This window comes from Eptesicus fuscus, chromosome 6 (assembly GCF_027574615.1).
Source record: "Eptesicus fuscus isolate TK198812 chromosome 6, DD_ASM_mEF_20220401, whole genome shotgun sequence".
In the NCBI taxonomy this organism is placed as follows: Eukaryota; Metazoa; Chordata; class Mammalia; order Chiroptera; family Vespertilionidae; genus Eptesicus; species Eptesicus fuscus.
The window spans coordinates 85,592,032-85,605,282 of record NC_072478.1 but is presented as its reverse complement, the minus strand read 5'-3'; the positions used below and the strand labels follow the sequence as shown (position 1 = coordinate 85,605,282).

Genomic DNA, 13,251 nt, shown 5'->3' with positions numbered 1-13,251 from the left:
CCAGTGAGCTTTCTTTTGCATAGTAACACTTCCTACTCCAATAAGATGATTTAGGGAAGATGGGAAATCTGTGACTATCAGGTAGTCCTAAGGCCCATTAGCGATTACAGGCTAGGTTAACTCTAAATAGCAATGATTTTCAACTTTTTCTATTAGACAAAGGATGCGTGACTCCCATAACTATACACGAGCTTATAGAGATTTTCTCGAATTGTTGTAACCCCACCACTTTTTTCCTTTCACTTCCACTCAGTAAAATATATAACCAATGTCAGTAAAGGGATAACATCAAATCTCCTTTATTTTAGATAATGATGATCACAAAATGTGATTTGAACTGCAGTGATTAGTCATCTGGTTGCAGCACACCTCAAATTGCTATCCATTCACTGCCAGGGGAAACACTATAGACAAGAGCTTCTGCACTAAAAGATATAATAGTGTGACTTGTATACTTACAGGTTTTCATGACAGAGCATGCATGGATTGTTGTATGTCTGGCCATCATCACCACAGACAGGCTGTAAATTCTTTGGGCAAAGGTAACCCATCTTGGGCAATACTCTATAGTGTTTGCACATCTCAGAATCCTGAACAAGCAAAACATAAATCAGATTTGCTCCATGGCACTCAAGAGGGATGAGCTGGGGAAAGTCCCCTTCATTTCCTCCATCACATTTGAATAAATGACTAGTAACGAAACTGTCACATAGGTCAAACAAAGTCACATTATTTATTTCATAGCATTATTATGTAAATTTAACCTCCGGGATTTGGTTTCCTTAAACTAGGGAGGATAAGTAGCTAAATCAAGACATAAGGAAGAACAAAGCAATAAGAAAGCCAAAACTCTACGTGATATTGGGCACAGATAAATGAGACATATCCATAGGAAGGATTCTAGTATGGTAATCATGCAAAAAATAATATTATTTTATCTTAAATGAAGGCACTGGTTATATGCAATCTAGAAAGGAAAATACTAATCAGAGGTGAATACTAGTTAATTGCATGGGCTATTGAGTCCCAGCTCTGTCACTAAACTGGAGGAAAGATTTACCTCACTTCCCTGAGCCTTCGTTTCTCATCTGAACAGCATGAATAATAATAGCTCTTGTCTCATATTGGTGTTTTAGGGGATTAAATCTGATAATGCATTTAAATGCATGCATAACACAGTGTTTGGCACACACTAAGGGCTCAGTATATGTTAATTGTCAGTATGTTTTCCAAAATTAAAGATATATCTTTCATGTAGAAGAGGGAACATATTTGTTCTTTGTAGTCTTTTAGAAGTGTGATTTTAATAGTAACTATTAATTCAAGAAAATAGGGCCAAAGGAAAAATCAAACTTAAAAACAGAATTATAGAAGACTTAAATATGATTGTGTCAGTAATTACATTAAATAACAGTAAGAATAAACACTCTAGTTAAAGAACAGAGATTATCATACTAGAAAAACAAAAAGACTCAACTATATAATGTTTATAAGAAGTATACTTTAAATAAATATTTCTATTTCAACCAATAGGTTGAAAGTAAGAGAATGGAAAATATATACATGCAAACATTCATTATACAAAAGCTAACTAGATATCTATATTAATATCACATAAGTAGAATTTAGGATAAAAAGTATTAGCAAAGATAAAGAAGATAATTTCTAATGATAAAATAATAGTTTCATTAATAACAATCCCAAATATGCATGTACCTAAAATATAGTTTCAAAATATATATGGTAAAAAATTGTCTAAAAGTAGAAATAGATAACTTTACAAACATAAATGGAAATATTAACATACTTCTTTCAGTAATTGATAGCATAGCCAAAAATAAATAAGATATAGGATATCTGAAAAACAAAATTACCCAGTTTAACTTAAATGATATTCATAGATCTCTATATCCAACAACTACAGACTACACATTCTTTTCAAGTACACATGAAATTATCATCAAATAAACCTTTTACTGGGCTGTTAAACAAGTGTCAATACATTTCAAAGAATTAAAGTCATAAAATTTAAGTGTTATGATCCCAGTGGGATAATACTGATAATAAATGTAACAGTGATAAGGTTTCTAGGTAATCAGAAATTAAATAACACACTTTTATATAACTTATGACTCAAAGTAATCAGAATATAGAAATGCTGTGAAGTGAATGATAATGAAAGTATAGACTAACAAGTCATAGCAGTTCTTGCATTGAGTTGAGGGAAAGTTATGTCCTATTTTCCTTGAATTAATAAAGTAATTATTGAAGTCACAAGTGACAATATGGGCAAAAGGACTTGAGCCTGTACTGAATCAGCCCTTCCCAGGCCTTTTGATGGAAATGAGATCCATAGGGGGCCAGTGGCAACCCCCCCACCCCCACTAATAAGCAAATTAAATTAATAAGTAGCTTTCCTGAAAGAATCATTCTTACCAGAATAGATTTGGGGGAATCTGGGCTGTCTTCTTCACTGGAAGATCTAGGTTGGGATGGCTTTTCTTGAAGTCTTGCCCTTTCCAAAGCTTCTTTTTGACTAAAAAAGAAAATAAAAAGTAATTTAAAGTTATGTCCACAAAAACTAGCTTCTATAACTTCCAGTGGGAAGTTAAGTAATTCTAATAAAATAGGATGGAACCCTAGAATATTCTATGTTCAAAACACAGAACATAGAGAGTGACCAGGGTGACATGATAAGGAAAGTACATAGTAGGGCTCTGGTTTAGAGCTCTTATCACGTAATAGATGTGTGACCTTAGACACTTTGCTGAAATTCCTTGAGCTTAGGTTTTCTAGAACATAAAAAAAGGTAGTATTGATAATTCCTTCCTCAAAAAAAAACAGCAACATTCTACAAAGAGCTAAATGAATACTAATGATGATGATGGTGATAATTGTGATCATTGTCATCATTATCTATCATGCCCATTGGTTGCCAAATATGGTTGTCCATCAGAATAACTTAGAAATGCTTTCTCAAAAACAAATTCCTTAACTTTGGAGATTGACTTTATATATTTGGAGGCATAAATATATATCCTACCTAATAAAATAGTAATATACAAATTGACTGCACCTTCACTACGCCCAAGCCACAGCCACTCCCACCAGCCAATCAGGGCTAGTATGCAAATTATCCAACAAAGATGGCGGTTAATTTGCATACACTGAGGGAGGGAGGAGTGAAGACTGAAGACAACTTAGAAGGAAGAGGGAGGAATAGCTGGGAAGCAAGGTGGCTGCCAGAGGGAAAGCCCGGAGGGGCGGGGTGGAGCGGGGCGGCAGCAGCGGCCACTTGCAGGATTCTTCCTGCAGATGGTCTACTAGTTTATATATATTTCTCTTTTGAGTCTGATCTAAGTTGGAACAAAACTCTGAAATAATTTCTTATAATTATGATCCTGAGAGATGAAAAAACCTTTTTAAGTGACAGCTAGTAAATATCATGGTTAGATCTTATATCTGGATTTCCTGTCTCCAAATCCAAGCATTCTTCTTCCTATACCAGATGTTGTCAAATTAAGGGTCTTGAGTATAAAAACGTGGTGTAAGGACCCCATATTTATTTAAACGGCAGTTTCTACAAATACAGTTCCCCCACATGCTGAAGGTGTCATAGGGAACTCTTACTCACAAGACAGTTCTGCACATGTAGCACTTGTTCTTATACAACTTTCCATCAGCACCACGCACAGGGTCATTCTCCCGAGTGCAAAGGAGCTCGTCATTCCTTAGGTACGCCCGGAAGTTAGCACACTCGTCCTGGAAAATGAGAAAGAAGTGAGCGTGGCTGTTTCCCTTTAGCTTGGTGGTTTTCTCACACTGGGTTTGAGGAGGTCCTCTCTTGGCTCTGGGCTCAGACTCACTGCACTTATCCTGGCAATGGAGGCCAAGGAATGCCCAGACTTTCCATTCTCTGTTCCTTTCTGAACCTCTTTGCACTGGTCCTGCAAATGCAAGGAAACATAAAACAATGCTTGATAGGCCTTCTGGTCTCTCATGTCCTTTCCTTCCATCCTTCCTTTCCCCTATTTGCCACACGAGGTGTACCCTTGACCAAAGGACATTCTCACAGGAATTTAACTCTACAAATGGGATTGATTATCACTGCTAAAGGACTGAATGACGACGTCTTCTTCGGAGTCTTGAAAAGCAAACAGAAAAGGCAGCATCATACATGCATGCTATTGATTTGTTGATGCTGAGAAAATCATCTGGAGAAAACAGAAAGAAAGACATCAAGGCTTTTCGATTCGATTATATTACTTTCGCTGTTAAATCAATGTCAGCAAGCCACCTGAAGCCTCCATTCACATTTAGTGTCAGAAATAAGCATGCAGGGGAGGAGGACAATATGGGAAAAATCAATTTTCTTTGAGGTAAAACATTAGCATCTTCATTATCCCAACACTGGAGTAGAATTCAAAATCTCAGGATGAAAAGTAAAATAGTTTTCTTCATATTTTTAAAGAAATAACCTTTTTATCACTTGAAGGTTTGTTGTGTGATTTTTCTTCATCATTCTTTTTTCTGTCACTAGCTTCTCGGTCACTGCAGAAGAAAAAAGGATAGGGTAGTTTTTCCAGGATTATTATTGAATTTTTTAAACCAAGTATTTCTCCAGTTCTAAACATTAACAAATTCAAGAGTTTTTTCATGTTCCAAAAATATCTAAAATAGTTTTGTTTGTTTTTTTACTAATGAATTCTGCTTGTTGGAATTTTCATAATTTATGGCAATGCTTTCAACTTTCCTCAATCCAATTACTATGCTGTCAGAATCATATGATCCTCTTAGGCCATTACTCTTTTCCCCTAGTAGAATCTACTTATGGGTTTCATATAGAGAGAGAGTTGCTTCATTTCTCCTTTTTACTTTTCTAATTAAAGCACAACTAAACTCTCCAGTATTGATTGTTCATTATATAGTTTTAGTGCTTTTAAAGTTTATGAGCAGTTTTAATATTATCTCCTCAAATGCCTATAAAAACTGTATTGGGAAATCATTGTTCCCTTCACATACAGGAGGAGCCAGGCTCTGTAAAGTGAATTGGCCTGTCCCACGTTACTTAGCTGATAAGCTTCCTCTTTGAAAGCCAATAATTTGGGCACAATCCACTAGCTCTCCCCCCATCCCACATGCTGCTCAACATCAAAATGAATTTCTTATGGAACTGCTCTAGAAACTTATTGTGCTCTTCTCAAGTGAGGAGCTGTTATTATATTTCTCACATGTGATTCTAAGTGCCTGGATTTTTAAATTAAGAATGGGTTGGGCTTTTTTTGGCTATCAGGCACAACACATCAAACTGATCAATAAACCTCCTCACGTACAAGATGCTCTGACACATTGCACACTTGTTGACGTGCATCTTCCCATATGGACCTCGGACGGGGTCATTTTCTCTGGTGCAGATGAGCTTTCCATCTCTCAGCATGCTCCGGAATTCATGGCACTGGTCCTGCCAAAAGGAGCAAAGCAAGATGTTAATAGTCTGGTCTGAGAACTGAAAACAGGATTGGCTGGTAAGGTCTAAACTCAAAACACTTCAGGGAGGAAAATATCTAGAGAAAATGAAATTTTAGAGATGGAATGTGTTTTAAAGGCACTTTATTCAATATATGCTCAGGAAGTTAGGATCCTCTCCACAACATCCCTCTCAAATAACTGTCTTTCCCCATGGAATTTTCCTTCTAAGGCAGCCCATACCATTCTTATGCAGGTTTCTATTAGGCTGAGCTCAAAACCTGTCTCTCTACAACTGCACCCATTATTCCACACAGAAAAAATAACCTCAGAATGAACTAAAAGATGCTCTTTGGGTAAAACATACTAGAATGTAAACTTTTAGCTTTGTTCCACAATAACAAAAACAAAAAAATTAATCAAATCTGCATTATATTCCAGGTACTTTGTTGGGTGCTCTGATAGATTTCTTTAGTTGTCATAAAAACCCTATACATTAAGCAGCATTATCCCCATTTTACAGATGAGAAAAGTAAGGCTTAGAGAGAATAAGTAACTAAAGTCAATGTTGGATTTGTGATAAAAAACTTGCTCACAACCATGCTGTTTTCCTTTTCTTCACTGCTTTCACCTGGCAGAAAATGAAACTCCTATATATTTGTGAGAAGATGTTCCTAAAAAGAAGCCAAAGGAACTGGGTCCTCAGGATCTGGCCTCTGTTGAAAGCTTTGGATATCTACAGAAGTTTTTCTTGAATTTCTGTTAAGCCCAAAGAGCCAAAGTAGATATGTGGAAAGATTACTTAACAAATACTGCTAGTAATTTAGATTATAGTTATCCTTCTTTCTTTAAATTGTGATGTCCATAGACAAATCTAGACGTGCTTTGGCTGAGCATTTAAATTTTTTTTCTGGAATTCAATATCTGATTAACATATTAAATGTTTCACAGCTATCATTTTTAAAAGCTACTAGAATGATTTCCCTTTCCAGCATACCAATACATATATGTTTATGATAGCATTCATCTTCCTGTATTGCAACCTTTGCTTTATGGGTGCAATGTCTGAATCTTCCATTTATTATCTGTCTGTAGTTATCTTCTCTGAGTTTTTCTGAACTGTAAAACTGGAAAAATACCAGCCACTGCATAGATTTGGGGTTGGTTTAAATATGATAATGCAAATGCTTTGTAAAGCTTATTTCACTTTGCATGAGTAGATAAGACTATAGCTCCCTTTTTGCCACACACACACACACACACACACACACACACACACACACACACACACTATCTGGACATTTTTTATATGTACATACAGAGAGAGGATTTTTTTGTTTTCCATTCTTAAAATAGATAATAAATAATCGAAAAAAATTGACCCGGATTACAAATAGAATAAATGGCCAGCAGATATCACTCGAGGTTGTACAATAAAGCCTTTTCGCAAAACCATTCATTTACCAAAATGCATAGCAGATATTCCCAACATATTTTTAAAATGATAACTACTATTAAGTTTCATTTTGTTTAGTCAGTATAGACAGTGAAAAGTTGCCTCATTAATGGGAAAACTTTCCTGGGGAAATTTTACTCTTCTGATTGGAGCTTAGAGATGGGTTATAAGAGAGTGTGTTGTGTCATATATTATGTAGGTGTTGTAAAGCATTGACATCATGTGTTAAAGTACAAAATTGAACACAAGATGGCACTGTAATGCCAAGACAAGAATTTATCATCATGAGCTCCAATGATACATGCTTTCTTATTTGTAACTTTTACTTGGTTATTTTGTTTTTGTCTTAAAACTTCAGAAAAGAAATTTACTTGATAACAACAATAATTTGACAACTGTCACTGGCCCTATAGATGGTCGTAATTGCATCAGAGGTGCTCTCAGGGCATTGATTAACATGCTATTTCTTTGTAAGACATGGCCATGTCTTTCTTGTTTACCATTGTTATAGTTATAATGATTACAACAAAGTAGGCATTTCATAAATATTTGTTGGATAAATTAACCATACAAACAACCATCCAAATTTAAGTATTGACATATATTACCTGTTTTTCATTGCTCCTTTCTGATGTGTTTTGCCTGTCATTGTCTTCTTTCTTTTTTCTTTCAGCTGCTTCCTTTTCCCTGGAGGAAAAGAATGGAAAGAAACATTTCAACCAAAGTGGACAACCACCTCATTAATTACCAGATCTGTCTTTAAAAATGTGTCATTTTCTCAAATTGATGAGAAATGATCATTATACTTTAAGACTCACAAAGGCCCATTTTAAAAATTTAACTTCTTTATTGTTTTGAGTATTACATAAGTCTCCTTTTCCCCCAATGACCTCTCCCCAGCCACCCCACCCCCAGCACAGGCCCTCACCGCCCACCCCACCCTCCCCACCCCCCGGGTCTGTGTCCATTGGTTGTGCTCATATGCATGCATACAAGTCCTCTGGTTGATCTCTTACCACCTTCCTTTTACCCCCAACCCCTCAAACCTCCCACCCCCATCTTCCCTCATATGTTGGACAGTCTGCTAGATGCTTCTATTACCCTGGTTCTATTTTAAAGGCAAAGATACTCACAGTTTTTCCTTACACATTGCACACTTATTGCCATGTGTCTTGCCATTTGAATCACGGACAGGATCACTTTCTCGGGTGCAGATAAGTTGTCCATTTTTCATTTGGCCTCTAAATTCATCACAGGGATCCTGAAAAGAAGGGCAGATTACCTTAGGTATGACTGTTTTCATACAGTATTTTATTGGACTTTGAAATCTGAAGATTTGGGCGGCTCTCTCTATGGAGCATGCCCATGCCTTTCCCTTTCCCTCAGGCATATCTTGCTTCTCTCTTTCTCCTAAGTTCCAATGGCCTTTCTTTCGCTTCTGTAACTTGTTCCCTGAGCCCACACAGCTCAGCTGGCTCATTTCTTCCATGGCTCACTTCTCCTACCTCTATGACTTTCTAAATAAACTCTTGCTTGTATTTGCGGGACAGGGGGAGGAAGAAGAAAATCTGAAGGTCTTGACTCAAAATTTTACTAGGCTGTTGAGAGAATTAAATAAACTACTATTTATAAAAGTGCTTTGTAAAGTATAAGACTATAAGATTTCCATTTGATATTAAATTTCCACAGTGAACAAGTTACCAGTGATATTTACATTAATGATGGCTTCTGATCTAAGGGCAAGATCTTGGTTGGCAACAATGACATTTCTTTCCATATTTTTGATAGCCAAATGTTGACTTACAGAAAGACCATTCTTGCCAAAACCTAGTTAATGACTCACCTTTCCTGATGCTGATTCAGTCCCATTTGCTCTATAGCCAGAATACGAATTTTTTCCATCTGCTTGTTTTTCCCTAGAAAAGAGTCAATAGTCATCTTGTTAACATGTACCCAGGTTTCAAAGGCCCCTTAGAGTTTATGTATCCTAGATCTCTTCCTGAACAGAGAATGTCTCTGCATATCCCCATCATGGATAGCCAGCTGGGTTATTAAGAACCTTCCTCGCCTGGCTGGTATGGCTCAGTGGTTGAGCATCGACCCATGAACCAAGAGGTCCCCAGTTCAATTCCCAGTTATGGCACATGCCCAAGTTGCAGGCTTGATCCCCAGTAGGGGGTGCACAGGAGGCAGCTGATCGATGTTTCTCTCTCATCTATGTTTTTATCTCTCTATCCCACTGCCATCCTCTCTCTCTAACATCAGTAAAAACATATTTTTTAAAAAGCTTCATCACAGGTAGATGTTCTAGGTAGATCAACTCAAGTAATTTTAAAGTCTCCTTTATTTATTTATGTCCAAATATATCTCCCTGTAATTTCTATCCTTTAGTCTTATTTCACATTTTCAGGACAACAAAGAACAAGCCTGCTGATTCATTACTTCTTTCTGATATTAACCCTTCAGATATTTAAAGCAAGTTTCAGGTCTCAAAGTCCAGCTTCCTCAGTTATTTCACCTTTTCATCGTAAGTTGTAATTTTTAATTCCCCATTAACTCATCATTCTGCTACCTTGATTTGTAGGTCAACTTATTATAATGTTATTTTTTAAAAGTATGGAGCCCATGATAGAAGAAAGATCGAGAAATCCCTTAGGATCATGTGTTTTTTAACCTCTTACCATTCCTTAGGGGAAGCAGTAGAAATAATATTTTGGAATTAACAAAAAGAATAGTTTTCATGTAGAGAACTAGGCATTCATTTAGGAGGACTATGTGGCTATCTTTCAGACATGACTGTTAATAGAAGTACTCACAGTATCTCTTTACACATGGAACACTTATTGTTGTATGTTTTGCCATTAGCATCACGTACAGGATCACTCTCCCTGGTACAGCTGAGTTTTCCATTTTTCATATTATCCCGAAACTCAGCACATTGGTCCTGAAAAGAGAGAAGAGAATAGGTTTTCTGGATTATGTGGTCTGTTGTATTGTTATTAAATTTGTTAAACAATTTGAGTAAGGAATGTTCTTGTAAACCTTCTCTTAAATGGGATATAAGATCTAGGATTGCTATCTACAGGAAAAAGTGGGCTGGGACCACCCATATCCTATGATGGTCAGTTGTCATGCCTAATTTTGCTGCTTTTAATGTTTCAAACAGGGAAATGACAAAGTTGGTGAAATTTAACAGCATAGATCAAGGGTCACTATTACATAACCTATAGGATTAATCTGTCCTGTTGCCTGTTCTTATATACAATGTTTTATGTATAAAATTTGAAATACCCTCAGTCATTCCAGATATTATTTATGGCTGCTTTCCCACAACAATGTCAGAGTTGAACGTTGCAACAGTGACCATATGACTCACAATACCCGAAGTATTTACTATCTGGACTTTTAAAAAATTGCTGACCTCTGCTGTAGGAAGGAAAAAGAAATACTGGAATAAAGCATAAAGTTATGCAAAATGCCAAGGCAAATATACTTGAGCAAAGTATAGAGAATGCAGACAAGGGTCTTCATAGGTCTATTACTTGAGAATGAGAACTCAGCCTCCTATTGGAGAAAAGACAGAAAAACAGAAACACCCAAATTTGTCAAAGGCAAATATTGGGCCTGTGTCAGATCTAGAAGTGAAGAAATGGTCTTGATACCCCAAGGTTGTAAGGAGAGCAATAGGGGGGCTATAATCTTAGGAAATTGTGTTCACACACTCAAGGCATGGGCTTATATGCAATACTGTCATGCTGACATTTAAGAATATCTCAGGAAATACGCTAAACACCTGCCTGAATTATTGTATATTATCCCTCTAAGAGTACTGCTAAGTCAGGGACACTAGAGTTCAGTGAAATGAAGTAACTGATCGAATGCTTCACAAGTTTTAAGTGAAAGGGGCAGAGTCATGCCCCAAATTATCTGATTCCAAAACCTATGCTCTTTCACCATATTATGCTGCCTTGGACCAACAGAAAATATACCTCAACAAAGTGACTGCATTCAGGGAAAGCAAGAAAAATAAAAGAAAATGAAGAATATGTAATACTGATGTGAAACCACGTTTACACCATGTACTCTCCTGTGATCCATATTGACATGAGAGCTAGTCTGTAGAAAGAGAAGCCAGGAGACTGGGATAAGGCCATCACATTAATTATTCCAGGTTTAAAGAGGACACAATGAGCCCTGGAGAGACTAAAAATTGCTGAGGTATTACCCTAAGTTTTAAGGGGACGACCCACTGTTCTTCCAAGGACATTTTCACACTCAGCACTACACACATTCACTTTGTTCCACAGCCTTTGCCATGGTCCTACTGTCAATGAGTTGAGCTCACCGTGGTTATGAGATTAGAGGTATCTCTCACCTGAGCTTTCCCTCCACCACCACCGTTGGAACCATGCTCTGTAGCAATTCTTTGCTTCTCTGCTTCTTTTCTCTTTCTTTCTTCATTTTCTTTCTGGCTGGAAATTAGAAAGTGGGAGGCAGGGGATAATAGATTACAGAGTGGAGTGCATGCCTATCCGTTTCTCATCATTTGGCCAAATTAGATTGGCACAGAATTCACCAGCACTTATTGAACATCTATTATGCTGCAGGCCTTCTTTGAAAACAAAAAGGTGAATTATGAGGAGTCCTCATTGCCATAGAAGGAAACCAATATTTACAAATCACAAACAAGACCAGGTGAGCAATTAATTAGTATTTCATAAAGGCTCACTGAATCTCCAGGTATTTCTCTCAAATACTTCATATTTAAGAGGTCCAAAAATAACTATCTTCTTTACCAAATGTGTTCTTACTCCTGGATTCTCTCCCTTCCATGAAGAATGAAACACTGGTCACCTCTCACTGCTCCCTCTTAGTCAGCTCGGATAGCTGTTGCCCCATAACACTAATTTCAACTTCACAGTATCTCCCATGCTGATCCACTCGCCTTCTATCCTATTTCCCGGGTTCCAGTGACTTTACATTGGGTCTTTGCGAACCCCTACCACCACCTGGAGTATTCTTAATTTTAGTCCCTCCCTTCTGTTATTCTCCTTTATACTACCGAAATATGAATCTTCTTAAAGGAATCATATTCATCTACTACCTAAAAATTTAGCAGCCTTTCCACTCTCTATAGGATTGACTAAAAAAATCCTTGATCTGGCATTCAAAGCTGGTGAAGTGGCTAAGTATTAACTAAACTTAAAAACTTGCACTTTATTGTACATATGACAGTTTTCTTAATTTTAGATCTTTACCTATGCTGTTCCCTTCTTTTGCTCTCATTCCTTTCAGTCCTGTCCTCATATTATCCAATTTATAAGGTCAAGTTCTATAGCTGAATGAAACTATTAACTTTCCCTTCCCTGAAGTAGTATAACATATTGTCTATCTCATTTTTCATTTAGCAGTGTATTATGTTAACTAATGCCCATGTCTAATGTCTAATGAACTATATGATTTCTCAAAATATTCTTCCATTCATCTTTGTAAAACCATTATACACATTATACATTGTAGCTGTTAAGTAAATGACTGTTGAATGAAATAATGTAGTCGTACTTCCAAACATTGCGTAAAGAGCTAATTTTCATTTCCTAAAAATGTGGTATTTTCAAAAGTATAGATAGAGGAGTTAGATTGCTTTTAAATTAGTATGTTTTCTTCCCAGAGGAAATTAAAAAATAACTCAGAAAAGGGATCCAATGATAGCAAAGGACTAACAATTCTATCGAGACAAATGTTGTGATCCATTGATAGGCTCCATTCCAGAATTAATGGAGAATATAGTGACAATCTAATATATTATCTATTTCTAGAATTGGAATATTTATTATCTCCCCAGCTCTATGCCTCCCCAACTCTGCTGACCCACAGCAGGGGCTTCCTATGTGTACTCACAAGACTGATTTACACATGGCACACTTGTTGCCATGAGTCTTGCCATCTGGACCACGCACAGGATCATTTTCTCGTGTGCAAAAGAGATTTCCATTTTGCATTAGGCTCCGAAATTCACCACATGTATCCTAAAAGGAGGAGAAAATGTAAGAGCTTGAGTATTTTCTTGGAAAATACTTTGTTGGGTTCCTACTAAGTGCTTCTTAGAAAAAAAGGGAAAATGACCTAAGGATATCTTTTCTAGCAATTGTTTTGCTCATTTCCTACTAAGCACACAGGACTTAAAAGGTGGCATATCTTTTTTCCCCCCTTGAGATTTAGTCCCTGAATTCAGACTGAAGTTGTAATCACAAGCAAGCAATAATCTTTTAATAAAGTGGGTTGTCTGAGGACTGGTCACATTTCTTACTCTAGGTTTTATTGTCCAT

At 36.7% G+C, this 13,251-nt stretch overlaps 1 protein-coding gene across 2 annotated transcripts in view; it reads right to left on the bottom strand.

Annotated features, from left to right (window-relative positions):
- Positions 1-13,251, bottom strand: part of SPINK5 (serine peptidase inhibitor Kazal type 5) — a 68,766-nt gene that overhangs the window by 5,687 nt on the left and 49,828 nt on the right. Inside the window, exons 21-32 of one of the 2 annotated variants that reach the window (XM_028145966.2) lie at positions 12,824-12,951; positions 11,298-11,394; positions 9,739-9,866; positions 8,766-8,838; positions 8,056-8,183; positions 7,531-7,609; positions 5,334-5,461; positions 4,479-4,551; positions 3,867-3,947; positions 3,635-3,762; positions 2,437-2,536; positions 460-590 (exon numbers count right to left, since the gene is read on the bottom strand). In XM_028145966.2, coding sequence (XP_028001767.2) covers positions 460-590; positions 2,437-2,536; positions 3,635-3,762; positions 3,867-3,947; positions 4,479-4,551; positions 5,334-5,461; positions 7,531-7,609; positions 8,056-8,183; positions 8,766-8,838; positions 9,739-9,866; positions 11,298-11,394; positions 12,824-12,951 — 1,274 coding nt within the window. The remainder of the gene's footprint in view (positions 1-459; positions 591-2,436; positions 2,537-3,634; positions 3,763-3,866; positions 3,948-4,478; positions 4,552-5,333; positions 5,462-7,530; positions 7,610-8,055; positions 8,184-8,765; positions 8,839-9,738; positions 9,867-11,297; positions 11,395-12,823; positions 12,952-13,251) is intronic. The other variant, XM_054718020.1, reaches the window with a different exon arrangement.